At 44.7% G+C, this 15953-nt stretch overlaps 1 protein-coding gene across 1 annotated transcript; it reads left to right on the forward strand.

The window, feature by feature from the left end:
* Positions 1 to 1144: 1144 nt before the first annotated feature.
* On the forward strand, positions 1145 to 9807 carry LOC128708397 (TP53-binding protein 1-like). The gene is made up of 7 exons (XM_053803373.1): positions 1145 to 1256; positions 1519 to 3609; positions 3690 to 5247; positions 8614 to 8777; positions 8852 to 8988; positions 9063 to 9263; positions 9346 to 9807. The coding sequence occupies exons 1-7, from the start codon at positions 1145 to 1147 to the stop codon at positions 9805 to 9807; spliced, it is 4725 nt and encodes a 1574-aa protein (XP_053659348.1).
* The last annotated feature ends 6146 nt before the right edge of the window (positions 9808 to 15953 follow it).

Here is a 15953-nt window from a genome sequence, read left to right on the forward strand (position 1 = left end):
ATGTATCGAAGCGATAAAAGTACATAGTTTTTATAACTACAAATGATGGAAAATAATAAAAAGTAATCGTCAAAACTTGTGACACAAACGGTATCGTTGATAATTTGCTGCATTCTGCATTTGAATCTACTAATACAAGATGTACTAGTAGTCTTATATTTTGGGAAAGGCATGTCCCAGATCCTTTTCTATAATTATTTGTGAAGCTGGTTGTTAGCAAATTTGATTATTTCGCGCTTTACTCCTGCAGAACAGCTTCAAGATTGAGAAATGGAGAAAAATCAACAGCGCTTAAGCGGCCTATACACATCCGGGAACAGAACCATGGGTAGGAGGGATGAATTTAGTTCTCATTCATCCGTTGACAGCTAATGAACGCTCACATCGCTTAAGGCTAAACTACACGATACATTTTGGGATATTTTTACGATTAGATTCAACGACAAAAACGAAATTTGAAAATCAGAAAAAAAACTACGAGATAAAACTATCATCCCGAAACCAATACTGGAAATTTGAACGAATTAGCCCTCAATTCTTCCTTTTTACCATAACTTTAACCACAACCCGATCGGAAAAGTAAACTGATTGTCAAACTGAAATCCGAAATGGTGACCTCAGGGAGCAAATGAACACACCACACCACTGCCCACATTGAGCATGCGTGAATGCTGTGGCCGCGGCCTTATGGATGCGACTGTCAAGCTGCTGTCATGCTTCATACATTTCGGGGAGAGTCGCCGCCATTATTTATCGTAAATCGCGGCATATCTGTACTAAATTGGTGCCAATTTATGTGTTGTGCTGAGAAGAAATAAACGAGCACTTCAATATTCGTTGCAAAGCCGGTACCAGGCGTGAACGTGTTCAACAAATAGAACATTTCGAGACAGTGTGCAGGGAAAAACGCGATTAGAAAAACTTAACGACGCCGGGAGTGCAAAAGCGAAGCCGCCGCGGGTGGTAAAGAAAGGAAGAAGTAGAAGCGGATTCTGCAAGCGTGGCTGTGTGCGTGTACACACTCGGTGCGTGCGTCCGAGGGGTCGTGTGTGTTAGTGAGTGTTGGTCGTTTTCACGAGGAGACCTTTACCAACGGAGGAAAAACCATTGAACGAAACATCCAAGCAGCAGCCCGGATACAAACATGGATATTGGCGGTACGACGAAGGTGGCTTCTCCGGAGTCCACAGTTACAGTCGAAAAATCTAGCGCCGCTCCAGAAGCCAGTGAAAACCCGTCAGCATCTGGCAAAAACGGTAGGTATTCGCTTCTTTCCTACCCTGAGATTACGAGTTGTCAAGCGCCGCTTTGCTACCACAACGATGATTTGCAATCGTCAAGGCAAATGACGCTCTCGAAAGAAGCCGTAGGCGCGTGGTTCTTTAGAAGAAAACAACTGTAAACAACTATATTGCTGCTGGACAAACAAAACAACATAGCGTGTTATTTCTCCTCTCTGTCGTGTGTTGGAGGGCTATTGAGCATTCTAGTATATGTGAACGTTGTTTTTCTTTTTAGGATCGCTTCCGGATTCCAGCGCTGATTCCGTGAAGGATTCGGCATGCGTAGCTGACTCACTTGGGAAGCAGAAAGATGCTTCCCAGGAAACACTCTCGTCCCCCAAGCCAGCATCAGATGTTTTGGCTAAGGTCGACGAACCAAACAGCATAGCGGAACTCAGGAAAGGTCCCCTAAAACAACCTGCCGTGACAACTAGCACATCGGGCGAAATTTCACAGCCAGACTGCGAACCCGTTCGGAACGACACACCATGCAATGATAAACTGGGTGAGCAAGAGCAGATTGACGAGGATGACGAGCTGTTGAAACGTATGGAGGCGATCGAAAAGGGCGAAGATCTAGACGCTGTGCCGGAAGAAGCCAATCATCAAAATGGCTTGCTACAGAAAACGCTAGAAAAAGGGGATTCTGGGAAGGCGACTGATATGTGCGTTGATGCTGGAAAAGCCACGACCTCATCGGAAGCATCTGTTAGCAACTTATCCGAGTCGGATGCAACATCAAAATCGGCCGAAGCAGTTAGTCCGACTTTCAAACGAAAGCATCCTTTCACTGTGGGTGAAGTCGAACCGCAAGTGAAAAAAGTGCATATTGCCGATGCGACCGATGGCCCGCAACCCACAGCAACAAGCTCAGAAACAACACCTTCACCCGCTAGGCAGCCGAGCAAAGCATCGGCTGAACCGCCAGGATTATTAGAATCAGACCGCCATCAGAAGGAAAAGGAAGATAAACCTCCGTCGGTTGAGCAGATGGAGGTTGATGGTTCGCCGGAACCGGCAGAATCATCTCCCAAAAATGTAGAAATGCTGCCTGATACGGAACCAAACACTGAACCTGATGCAATGGATCAAAAATCGGAAGAAATAAGCTCATCGGTCGTGGAGGAACCGGTGCGCCAAGCAGGCGATTCCGCGGGAAACAAGAAAACGGAAAACTCAAATGTGTCTAGTTCCGATGATAAACAGGAAGGTATGACAAGCGAAAACACGAAACCACCTGATAGTGAAGTATCAGCGTCAGTGCTTCCAGCTCCTTCGGGAGACGAAGCTATGGATGTGGATGAAGATGAAACCGATATGGCAGAGAGTAGCACATCTACCGGACCTTCTGCTTCAGTGGCTATTCCCGTGGTGGAACCTCCGTGCGTGAAGAAGGTCGCTTACCTTTGCGGTGATGACGATCCAAAGGAGGCAGACGAAAAAGCCACCGTCGTTTCGACTGCAAAGATTTCTGCTACATCCGCTACTACATCCTCGACGCCAGCGGTCGCTGTCGCTGAAACATCGGAGGTAACCGTGCCGAAGGATGTGGACTCTGCGTCAAAAACAACGTCCAGTGGCGACGAACCCGAGGATGTCGTGGACAGCAGCAACATTGTTTCAACTGTTCCAAAGCTAGTGGTGGAATCAGTAGAAAAATCCGCTGAATCTGGGAAAGTACTTGCTGAACGGGTGGTACTGGAAGAAAGCATCGTCGGAAGCTCGCAACCCTCATCCAGCAGCGATACGAAGAAACAATCGGCTTTGGTAGATAAACGATCGAGCGAGCAGCCGCGTGACTCGGTACACAGGAGTGCTCTGTTGGCTAAGGCGTCCAGCACACCGAACCAAACCACGGCAGAATTGACGCCCTCCTCCTCGAATCCATCAACACCGAAAACGTTAAATAAAGTGACGACATCCGCTGTCAGCTCTTCCAACGTCTACAGCTCCACTCCGATCCATCAGAACTTTGGAAAAGTAAGCTCAGGAAACGTTAGTAAAATCACGAATCCACCATCCTCGATAGAAACCAGCAGAATTGAGGCGGACGACACAACAACGACTACCGCCATCAGTGAACAGTCAGAGTCGTTAATAAAACCGGAGACAGGGGAAAAGTATACTAGCCACGCCACGTCGGCAACAAAAAGTTTGCCTTCAACAACAGATACGGCATCTTCGGCTACGACAGGCACTTTGGGAACTTCCGATTCTTCTGTCAAAAGCACGTCACCCAAGAAAGAACCAAGGCACGAAGATTCCAGTAGTTCAAAGGGTAGTCTCAAAACATCTGGCGATGTATCAGAGGTAGATTCGTGTACAGGTAAGGTGTTTGAAGCAAACCGAACTAGTTGCAGAAGAAACGAACATTGCTCATATTAATGTTATGCTTTATTTCAGGAGTCTCTGGAATGAATACTGCGGAGGAGATAAATTTGTACGTGAGCAACGCACGGAAGTTAAATGGCATTTCCTCCACCTCGGAAGGCTCTGATTTGGGCACTAAAGACGATGTGACCAAATCTCTTGTATCCGTGAAGCTGGAAGATGATAGTAAAACGGATATCAATTCGATACAATTGGATCTCTCCCGTGCCATATCACCCACGACGTCTGCCGAACAGCAGTATGAAGTGAGCGTATGGTATGAGGGGAAAGAATTACAGTTCATGTCGGTGGAACGGATTCACGGTGGGACGAAAGTCGATCCCTCTGCTGCTACTGTTGCTAACACGGCTACTCAAGATGTTTCAAATACCGATTCCTCTTCAAAGCTCTCATCCACGGCCACCACGAATGGTAGTGTAAGTAGTATAGGGCCATTCGCGCTTCCAGGGGCCAAGACATCAACTGTGGGTCAATCGACCGATAGCTCCTCGTCGTCGGCCACCATTACCACCGGTGTTAAGTCAACGCATTCAGTGACGGTGCCGCAAATGAAGCAAACTGTAATGGGGCCGAAAGCACTTTGCGATTTGCTCATTGCGGAATTCCAAAAGCTGAGACGAACTTTTGCACCTGACGATTCCATCGTAGATGATGCCAACGCACTGCTGCTGAAAAGTCCCCGAACGCCTTACACCGGGCGTGGTCGCAAAGACAGTGCGAAGAAGAGTGGTTCGCGTACTCAGAAGCGTTCTAAAGCGGCTGACAGTGACGGGGATGACGATGACGATGGTGAAAATGATGCTCGTACTCCTCGGTCTGGGGGATCGTCCACCTCGAAGCAACCATCTAAGCGTGCAAAAGTCGTGTTAACTGCCGCTGCCAATGAATCCCCGGTCGCCAGTTCTAGCACCACCGCGAAATCGAAAATTGCCCAAGAACCAAAGCAATTTGACATTTGCTGTCTGGCTCGGTGGACTGACCGCAAGTACTACGCAGGCCGGGTGACTAACTACCGGGGGGACAATAAGTACGTGGTGGTGTTTGAAGACGGCTGCTCCAAGACCCTGTCACGAGACATCATCGTATTTGGTGAGGATGGAGTGTTACCGATACAACATCACTCAATACACGCCCTAACCGGAGGTGACACGTACGAGCCCGCTATTGTGGAAGAAATTAAGCGAAATGATGCCAACGAAGTGGTATACTGTGTGCGGACGGCCACTAACCCATTGGAGGTAACAGCCACCGATATCTATCTCACAGACGAGCAAGCAAAATGGATCCACAACGCCTGCAAGGACAAACCAGACCCAATCCAAAAGCTTCTGCAACCGGGATCGGATGTTACCTCGATGGGGAGCGGCGATGCCGCAAGTGGCAATCAAGGAAACGCATCGGAAGGAAGCTTAACCACGGCAGCGTCAGATTTGGTGAAAGATGCTGGCGATAAAAGCTCACGTTCGACACGCAGTAAACGCGGTGCGGGAGCAAATGACAAATCCATGGGATCTACCACGCCGGAAGCTGGTTACTCGGGTGGAGTTGGTAAAAAAGGACGCCGTGGACGAAGGTAAGCGCATGAACTAGAGAATATCGCATGACAAACCACCGTACTTTGAGATACGTAAACGGACAATACCATTTGGACACACGCGTACACGCTGCGAGTGTCGGACGGACAGCATAATTCGGTTAATACGTATTCTTTTTTTTCGCTATGTTTATATATTTATAGGCTTTCATAAACGTTCTGGCAAGAATGCTCCCTTCTTCAAATAATGTTCTACACCTTTCACCCACTTCTGTCCTTTGATACTACTGCTACTATACTATATTATCGTCATCACCTGCTCCACTACTACCACTAAATACTCAAAGCCAAATTTCGCCAATGAGTGACAGCAGAATCTTTTGATTTCAAAGCAATGACGAACTTGTAACAGAATCTAATGCGCATCCTTACTTTTGAAACTGAGCGATAGATTACATAACACACGTCGGATGGACGAACGCAATATAGAAAGGAATGCAATTTTGCGTGTTGCAGTTTGCGTGTAGGGCACACTGTAACTTTCTGGTCATGATTTTTGAACCAATGGATTTTCCCAACCTCTGGCCCCCTCCACCACCCTCTGTACGCTGCTTGGTCCATTGTAACAAGCTGAGCCCGCTTTTGGAGTTGACCACCTAGAAACTTAAACAATATGCATACCTACAGGCACACAGATATCAAATTGTTTGGCATTCCTGAACTCTAAAGCATTAGAAAGGCTTCTGTTATTCCGGAGCAAATATTAAGTCACATTGAAAGAAAAGCACATACAGCTGTGCACTATGTATTAGTATTAGGTTTTAACAAGCGTCATAAACCCGGATATATTATACAGCAGGAATGCGCGCGTGGAAACTAAAAAAAAAAGTTTATGCTTAAGACCTAGATGTGTAAGTCATTAGAGTAGCAAATGCAACTAGCCACTAGTGTTTTGTTTAGTGTGCCACATAAAATGGCGAAAACAGGACAGTACGCGCTCGGAGTTAATTCGTATGCTCACCAATCCCGCTTAAGGATATGTTGTAATAATCGCACAAATTTCAACAACACTTACATACCGCTGTGTGTATTTTAAGCGAATCCCTCGTCGTGGTACACTGGATATTGGAAAAGCTATCTTTCAGCACACCTCTCACAGCATAGATACGAATGCGCATTGTTCTAGCTGTGCGTGAGTGATTTGTAACGCGGTTCTGTTTCGCTTTTTGTTTGGCAGGCGGATCAATGGAAAACGAGGAAAAGAAGAAACATTTTCGCCGTCGTCCTCGTTTTATTGGTTAGGTTAGGTGGAATACTTCGCGTTAACCTTTAACCATGACTCGATCGAACGATTCTGAAAGCACTGAATAGTTTCAGTCATAATAAAAACAAACCCAAGGGGGCCGGGCCGGTGGTGTATTTGGTTGCGGTGCCGGTTTCACACGACCGGACCGTGACAAAATTCCATCCGGACCGCCGTTCCCCCGTAGCAAGGAGTTACTATCCGGCTAAGTGGTTAAGATAAGTCTAGAATGCCAGCAATGGCAGACATTATGACCCTAGTAGGTCGATAGGCCAAGAAGCAGAAGAAAATACCAAGACGTTTAAAGATTTTAAATGGATTATAGAATTTTAGGAAGGGACATTTTTAGCAGCTTTAAGTTTCATCGTTCTTGGCAAAACACTGGCGTATCCAAAGTCGTTATTAGTGATGTTTGGTGATATATAAAGGCGTACAGTTTTTCGCTAGCAATAATAACGAAAATGTATTATGTGTTTCTTCCATCAATGTAATGACTTTTAATCTGGACATTACTATGCCTAGTACGGTACATGAGATGCGGACATTACACGAAACTATCAAGTAGATAATAACAACCACCACCAAGCATTAGAAGGCGAGGAATTTTACACATACGTAGTTACAACATATGGGTTTGATGTAAAATAGATCACAATAAAACACACTCGTAGAAGGGAAATAGCCAGCCAACACAAAGACAATGAACTCATCATCTCATCGGGTTTCAGGAAAACCCCAGTAAAATTGATACACCGTACCATACATACACGACCACCACAATTCATGTCATGAAATCGTTTATTAGGCTCCGTGTATCGGCAGCAAGGTTTGCAAAAATTCGTAAATGAGGTGCAAACAGTGTACGGATTGGAATCCTCCTCTACTATATCAAGTATTTTGTAAAAAAAAACTCATCTACTACCCCCTTTAGACGGGCGCGCCGCTTTCCTCTGTGCGCATCTAATGAAATATCAGACGCAGAACCGTAGACGAGCGCGCAACCCATATATAGAACATGTTAGCGAGAGAAGTAAAAAATAATACCAATAAAGCAAACATATAAACTGTGTTTCAAAAAGCGCAAACAATCGTTTAAAGGTCGCTACTAAATACGCATTAACTTATCATCAAGCAGAAGACAGAAGGGCACAGTTTGCGAAATTAGCAAAATACAAACGAGACGAATTTGCAGTGCGCGGCGTGATAGAAGCTAAATTTCCCGGCAAGTGCAGAACGAAAACAAGGCAAAGAGGTCGTTCCTCTCCAGTGTAAAACCGTCAACGTTGATCACTTTACTCATGGCGTGCGACGGGCAAACTTCTTTATCGCATCAATTCGAATGCGTGTCTACCATTGCCAACCAGCCTGCCAAACCTGCGCGCCCGATAGACATCCGCATAGAAAGGCCTCGATCGTTTCACCGACACCGACAATCCGCAACATCCGTGGTGAACATGTATGAAGGCATCCCATTGAAGCGAGAAATGGCTGCAAATGAAAGGGTCTTCAAAATATCGGTCAAATAAACAACCTGCAAAACCTTAAGAAAACCATCTCGGGGTTTGATTATTTTGTTGTTGAAAATTCAAGTAAGTGAACAGCGGAAAAGAACGAACGATTAGCAGCATACTAGTTTTAGGAAATAATCATCCAAACGCCCACTACACCCACTACTCTACGTGTTACGTCTGCTGTGCGAGGAATGCCAAACATTTTGACTCTGTTAGCGCCACGTTGTGATAAAATGAAAAGTTTGAATAATATGTTTAATCATTTGTAGCAATTCCACAACCGCGTTGCGTTTAACGTGTGCGTGTGTTGTGTTTTGCATATGAAATTCAGAATTCCTACTTCGTACTCAATGCTGTGGCATTGCACCTAAAGCGTCGCGGAAGGTGTTTGACAAAATGTTTGGCATTATCGCTAGCATGTACACGAAGAGCTAAATGCATTTCGTTTTGCATCGGTCCGAATGGCTGACCCTATCCTTTTGCTCGAATCCGCTAATGTGTTCTAATTATCGTGCCGTTTGGGAGTAGTGTCATGTGTTGGAAATAGTAAACTTTAAACAAAATAAGTTTGTCAAATTACTTACATTCCAGAAAGCAGCACCTGCCACCTGAATCACGCATATCTGAGTGTAGCGATGTGTCCGATACTTATGAGGAGGAAATCCCTGCACCAACAAGCCCAGAAGCGGGCCTGGATGCAGTGGATGGTGTGCAGCCGGAATTGCAGCGCACGGAACATGAATCCGAGCTAATCAGTAAGTTGCCTTACGGAAATGAATTCCCGAAGCATGGCGATTAAATTTACATGTCCATTGTCTATTTACGCTAGGAATGAGTCTTGTGTCCGAATATTTTGGCCCCGACGAAGGGGATAGACTGGACCAACTGCTCGGACCGATACCCGTCGATGCGAAAACTTTGTTCCGAAATAAGCACTTTCTGTTAAGTTGTACTGTCCCATCGAAGGTATCACGGGCGGAATTTAAACATGCTGCTTTGCCAGACTAATTTACACTTTTCATCGGTTCAACATTTTGCAGGGAGTTGCTGCTGCTGCGACAGAATTCTCCAACGTTCCTTTTATAAAACAACATATTCGGCGGCAGATTGAAGCTGGAGGCGGTAAAGTGTATCAGTTCTTCGAGGATGTGCCGAAGAACAAGTATAAACAATGCAAGCTGATAGCGCCGCGTCCTTCTACCACTGCAATTTATGTGCAGTGCTTGGCCAGTGACATTGTGGTAGGAAGTCCTAACAAAACGCAAACGGTTAAACGTATAGCAAGAGATACTGAAGTTTGAGGTTTTGTCGTGTTCGTTACAGGCTGTGTCTCACGAATGGATCATACAATGCTGTCAAGTGCTAATGATGCTGGATTACAAACCCCATGTCCTACCAGCTGGATGGTCCTTTCTCGAAAATCGGTTCATCGATTGGAGCGGCGGTCGTGGAAAGGATAAGCGAACCTCCGGCACACCGTTTTCATCAGTGTGCATTAACGTAGCTAGTCTGTGTAAGGATTTCAATGACTTTTGGAGCCGGGTCTGCAAGCTTGCCGGTGGTACGGTGCGGCTAATTAAGACTGAGTCGGACATTACGGAAAATCTGACGGGATATTTGCTAACGGATCAAGAATTTCCCGAAGAAATCAAGATCAAAGCTGCCCGCACCGGTCTACTTGTAGTATCAACCGTTTGGGTGGTGCAGTGTTTAATTCTGGGCCGGGTTTGCCATCCGAATAGCAACGAAAAGCTAACACAAATTTATCAGGAGGAAGATTATTAAACATTGTGGGCTGTGGTGGATTATTCTTTTTGTTGGGTGTAAAGTTATATTTGTTACGTTTTCACAGTGGAAAGAGAATGGTCCGAAGTACCTCTTTTATGGTGAATAAAAAAAACAAATAAAACTGGCGGAAGCAATGTCGCGGAATGTAAAGAAGCACAATTGATTGCTATGTTCTTGGGTAAAAAATGTTGCTGCGTGCAATGCACTGTTCATCCAAAAGTCAAATCTAACGGCCATTTCAAATGCGTACTGTCAGTTGCAGGTCGCGTATCGCTTGACAGAAATCAAACACGTTGGAAGTGCTGATGAGAGTGCTGTCAAATCCGTCTGGAACGCGAGCATAATAGAAATCCGGTCTCGATTCTGTTTTCGGAATTTTGGGTGTGAAAAACAACAAGAAATTCTTTTGTTAGTGCGTTCTAGCAAGTGCACCGTGTTTACAAACGTACGGCAAGGGCTAATTCAATAACTAACAAAAGAAAATAAAGGAGCTGGCTGTTTGTTGCGGGATAAAGTTTGCTACCTAGCCGTGTATAGAAGATCGCGGTCGTGAAAGAAAGTCGGTCAATCGTGATCCACTAGCCAAAACCCCGGATGGAGTGACGCAAAGGTGTGCGGGACACGCTTACTCATCTGATTTTATCCAGAAAGCGTTTCAAACTGCCCAGTAGTATAAAACAGGGATTGCATCATAGTGGAGAAAAACATCTGATCAAAGGTGCATACGCTGGCCACCAAGCTGCAAGCTGTTTCACTTGTTAAGAATCTTTGTACGCGTAAAACCACACCAGCCCACAGTCTCAGTGGTGGACTGCTCAAATAGTGCAGTTGTGCATTGTGCAAGTTGTGTGTAGTAAATTGTGCAAAATCAAAGGCAGTGCATCATCACGAAGCAAAAGGAGCATCTCAACATTCCAAAGATCCACAGCTCAAGCGGAGAACGGCGAAAAACTACGGAAGCCAATGCAATTGTAGCGAGCAAAATGAGCCTAACAGAAGATAACGATTATATGGTAAGTGCTTTAACGTGGAAATGAAGAAAAAAAAGCATATCTTTTACAGAATGAAACAGCTCGCGCAATATGGTAGCATCGTTGTCGATAGACATTGCCAGCATATGGAACGATATCAGTACGTGCAAGCAAATTGCATTTACTTTTACTGACGTGGCTAACGCACCGATGCCGTAGTAAAGGCTTGGCTTTGTGATTGCATCAGCAAGTATGGCTGAGGGTGTCATTAATCTATGATTCGTTGGTAAACAGACGGCCACCATGGAACTTTAATAGTTATGCTAGTGTTTATTACACATACCAGTATATTAAATTATATGTTGTTTTATTATTTCTTTACGGAACATTAACGACCTTCAATGATTCACTGTTGTACAAAACACACATTGTGAACATGTTTACTGGACCAATAATGGACCGCCTTTGTTGCATCCTCATTTCATCAGCCGAAAGTTTTCATAGCTGATAAAGTACGTAGCGTTCTTAGCTATTGATAACAGCCAACTTCAAATTCGTCACAGATAGCACGATGGATTCTTCCCTTTTTCCTTAGGAATGGTGATAACTCGAATTGAAAATAGCGCCAACTTAATTCCCCAAAGGTGGAAGGTATTTGCGCAGCATAATTGAAAGAATTTACCGACGGTGTATTGCGCACTTAACAAACGATGTCCTAAATATTGTACCCGCCTGTCCAATGTGTCCGCCGTAGAGGACGAACGTGAACGATGTTTGTAACATCTTTGCCGGATAATTTTAGCATTATCACCATGTGCAGCCTTTTGAGCGCGTGGCTTATCTGTTATCAGAAGCAGCATGCAACGGAACGCTGCTGGTTGGTGGTGTTTTGAGTGGTTTTTTTTCTGAACTTAGTAGTAGATCCGAAGCAATGCACCTTTTTCAAAACACAATCCAAGTTCAAGGATTTTCAGACTGCCTCGTCTCTGTGTCCGCTCTTTCACTTTTTGCCTGCAATATTGTTTCTTTTTAGAAAGTTGAGGTGATAAGGTGCTACAGCATGGAGTGGAACAGAGAGAGAGAGATATGCATCCATTCTTCACATTCTAGTTTAGTTGAATAGCAGAGTGGTTGATAGGGCCTGCAAGAACCATGCAGCATCAAACGATGGTAGCAGTTATCATTTTTTTATTTCATAGGACCGTTCAGACGTACGTAAAACTGACCATCCGGCTAATGGGTAAACAAATGCCTAGGAGTACTTCTTCTTGACCGGCTTCTTTCTGTTACAACAACCTCCGGAGGACATTTCAACCTTTCCTTGACTTTATTTACCCGTAGCAAGCTAGTCAGTCGGTGCGTGCGGTTTATTTCTCCGGGTAGGATTTCCCATTTGACATCACAAAAACGATAATGCACCAAACAAACAAACAAAGAAGAACGAAAATGTAATTCAAGTTTACAATATTTACTTACTTATCTGGCGCTATACAACCCGTCTGCCAATCTAATATTCCGGCCTGCCTAGCATCAACGCCGTCACTACATCTTAATTAGGGGCCTACCACGCCTCCTCCGGGTCGTCCGGTTTCATTCTAATGACATGGTCAACCCACCCCAGAGTCTGGCGGGTCGTAATTCGCTGTACGACAGTGAGTTCATCGTAGAACTCGTAGACAACTCGTCATTATAACGGCTCCACCATCGTCCTTACGGAAGCAGATAATCCTTCTGAGTATCTTCCTCTCGAACTCTCGGCTAAAAGGGGTTTGGTCAATTGTGAACAAAGACAAGGGTCTTGGTGTTTTGTTTGGAGCAATTCGGTCAGACTTTAGAAGAGAGCAGATGATTGCCAGAAACCTAGCACATATCAATGTCGCTCATCCAAGGATAGGTGAATTTGTGGACTTATTACAATGGTACGATCACCTATCGCTAGTCTATGCTATCGTAAACAGCCAACGGAGGTCAATGAAGAAATTTTAGAACAGCCGCTGGGTGATCTGATCTGATTAGAGGTTGACTATCGCTTGTACTAACGGGACAAGTCGATCGTGTAGCATTATAGGGAATATTCGGTAGGCGGTATCACCGTAATTCCGGTATAATTGCTGCACTCTACCTTATCTCACTTCCTGCTTATAGACGAGTAGATGAAGCCAAAATTCCATTCACCAACCTGCTGCAATCCACTGTCTCCAACAATAATATAAATGCGATCAATTTCATACTCCAGTGCTGCTGCACCTCCATTTTTGCTCAGTTCGGTCGCTCCAATTTTCCATAGGGGATGGATAAAGTGAAGGAAAACAAAAGCTTTCACTATGTGTTCACGGGTGAAAGAAATAAACTCGAATTGCCAACATTTTGCGGGAATCTGCGCCGCATACAGGGGTGAAAATAGCTGGTAGAATAAGACGCTACCGTAGGAAGCGGTTGGCTAAACAATGAAACACCAGGCAAGGAGAGATCGGATGTGACAAAAAAAAGTACCATAAAATCAAGCAAATAGACGCCATACAAACTTCAGCAGCAAGGTATTCGAAGCAGGAAAAAAGTAACATCCCAACACGGAATCAAGAACAACGTTGCATAGAGAGCGCGCGTGAATGATTTAGCTGAACGCTCATAACGCGATAACCAGTTCAGTTGCGTAAAATGTTCAGCTCTATTCTACCTTTGCTCGAAAAAAGCTTCTTGCGTTCTTTCTCTTTTATTATGCTTACTCTCCAGCGCGATATTCTCTACTTCTTTTCACCATCTTTACCTCGCTTAACTTCAGCGTTGTTGTTCATGTTGTTTCATTTCTTGCTGCCTTTTATGAGGTGCTGTGTAGGTTTTTCTTTTATTCGTTCATTCTTCTTTCCATATCTTTCCTTTCACTTGTTACGTTCACGGCTTCAGGTGAGTGACCAAAACATTCTCATTTCCTTTGCCTTTTTCATGGTGCAAGGGTTGCGGTGGTTGCGTTGTGTGGTGGAAACGAGGAAATAACGATCATTTCTCTATGTGTATGATTTTCTTTTCCTTGTAGCTCCCGCTCAGCATACGGGTGTGCGTTTGTGCTTTTCACGGGTTGTGGATGAAATCTCAAAGTCTCACTGCTTGGTTTCTATTCTGTTCTGTATTTGGCATGTTCTCTTCCCCACGATGCTGTAGCCGTTATACTCCCGCGGTTCGTCGCGGTCGCCTTTCGTTTCCAAGCGCTTTCTGGTAAACAGATCCAGAAAGTTTGGCTGTGAGGATGTTCGTAAATAAAGCACCGTTTCGCGGCCGAGTTGAAGAACCTGCCTGATGCTTCACATACACCAACAGAAACAAAAAATCCCCAAAAAAAAATCCAGTTTCACCCGATGCGGTTGCGTCACAGGCTAGCTCCAGATCCACGCGATCATTCTCTTGATCGTATCCTCTTAACACTTCGCTGTACAATACCTGCTCAACACGACTCTGTCCACCGTGGGGTAACGTGAAGTACGCTCTATTGCGACGTATCTTATCGAAGTATTGCCATTACCGGTTCGTTCCTGTTTTATGATAAGGACTAGTGAGCAATAAACTGTAGCCTTTCGTGAATTGCACTGTGTTGTATAATGTTTCTCGAAGTAGCAAAGGAATATAATGTCCCAATCTTGCACAGGTTGGTGCATTCGTGATGAACTACGCATTTTAATCGTACATCACCATATGACAAAGCAGACTGAACTCATAAGCCTTCAGGCGTGTAAATTCATTGTAATATTCTCCATTTTTTATTTAAAATTGACACTAAACTATATTGTCTCAAAACCAGCTCGAGAGGTATAATCTAAAGGGTTTGGGTGCGTATCGGTGCTGCATCAGTCCCATGTGTTGCGATTAAATCTCTTATCCGATGTTTACTCGTAAGCCATGCGTCGCTTCAACCGTGTTGTTTTATTACACGAAGGGCGGGCTGGCCATATGCCTCATAACTAAAGATTACATTCTGTCCAATTCACATTGACTGGGAGACGTAACCTTTTCCGAACATATCCCGGGTGTTTTCTCGGTCCGTAAGTGTTGTTTTATGGCAACACATTCAAGGAGTTTGATAACACAAAACGAAACCGAAAGAGGCTCGAAAAGTAAATCTACAGTCGCGTTATGCGCCACGGTTAATTATTTTGTTTGTTTAACACTGCAACTATCAAGCGTTTTAAGCCAATTTTTCCATTGATTATCACTTCGCAAACAATGTCGAAGATCTCGATAATGTTATGATACGCTTTTGAGTTCATGCTACAGAAAAGATCTATAAAAGTCCTCTAGGTCAACTATGGTTGAATTGTTTTACCCCGAAATATGAAAATAAAGTTGAATAGTTGGGATCTACGACATTTAAATCGGGAATGATGTAACGCGGTATTAGCGTACGATCGCTTGGGTCAGCTAGAAAACTGCCTTTCGAGTTTCTATTTCTACTGATAATTATTATCTCGCTGTTGCCCCATCTTGGAGCTCTATCGCTAAGCGCTGCTTTACGCTCAATACATGCCAACACCCGAATAAGGGGTATTCTGAAGTAAAGAATAGCCCTCCTCGAGATCCTTGAGGAACGTTTGACGACCATTGGAACTACCCGTCACTGGCGGAAAACGGCTACTAGGACATTCATTCGTTGTCTAGTCCCCGATTTGGTTGTGTGGCACCTTGGCCAGTACTTGACTGGGTTTGGGTTAATTGCATTACGATCGATTTTTAATGCCATGCGCCCGTCCGGTCCGGATAATACGTGCGTCGAAGGGACGTGAGTGAGACGCGGTGGCGAATTCACACCATCACGACAGGTAGTGCCAATGCTCTGGAACGAACCACCCCATTCGGAGGTAAGATGATCGCGTAAATGTTGGTTTTTTTTTTGTTTGCACATTGTATGCCGCGATCACTAGCGACAAAAGAGAGCGTGAAAGATGAGCGTAAACGTAAAATCATACTTTCCAAGACACATTTTTGCCAGGAGAGCAACCGCGTGAAAGCCGGTGCTCCGGAGCAGTGCCCGGAGGTTTTGTAGGGAGTAAAACACACATCATTAGACCTGGCGGGTAGATAGACAACCGATGACTCGACTTCTAGGGGTAGTTGATGTAGAAGGAAGGAGAAAAAACGCCGCTGCAGTGTTTGGTCAGGTGCGGTCCAATGGTTCATAAAACG

The sequence above is a fragment of the Anopheles marshallii genome, chromosome 2, assembly GCF_943734725.1.
Source record: "Anopheles marshallii chromosome 2, idAnoMarsDA_429_01, whole genome shotgun sequence".
Lineage (NCBI taxonomy): Eukaryota > Metazoa > Arthropoda > Insecta > Diptera > Culicidae > Anopheles > Anopheles marshallii.

Bases quoted from the DNA above. Each gene is read 5' to 3' on its own strand.
- LOC128708397 (XM_053803373.1), top strand. From the start codon at position 1,145: ATGGATATTGGCGGTACGACGAAGGTGGCTTCTCCGGAGTCCACAGTT. The intron at 3,610-3,689 runs GTAAGGTGTTTG...TTATTTCAGGAG, and splicing joins AGAGGTAGATTCGTGTACAG to TCTCTGGAATGAATACTGCG. The intron at 8,989-9,062 runs GTATCACGGGCG...AACATTTTGCAG, and splicing joins GTTGTACTGTCCCATCGAAG to GGAGTTGCTGCTGCTGCGAC.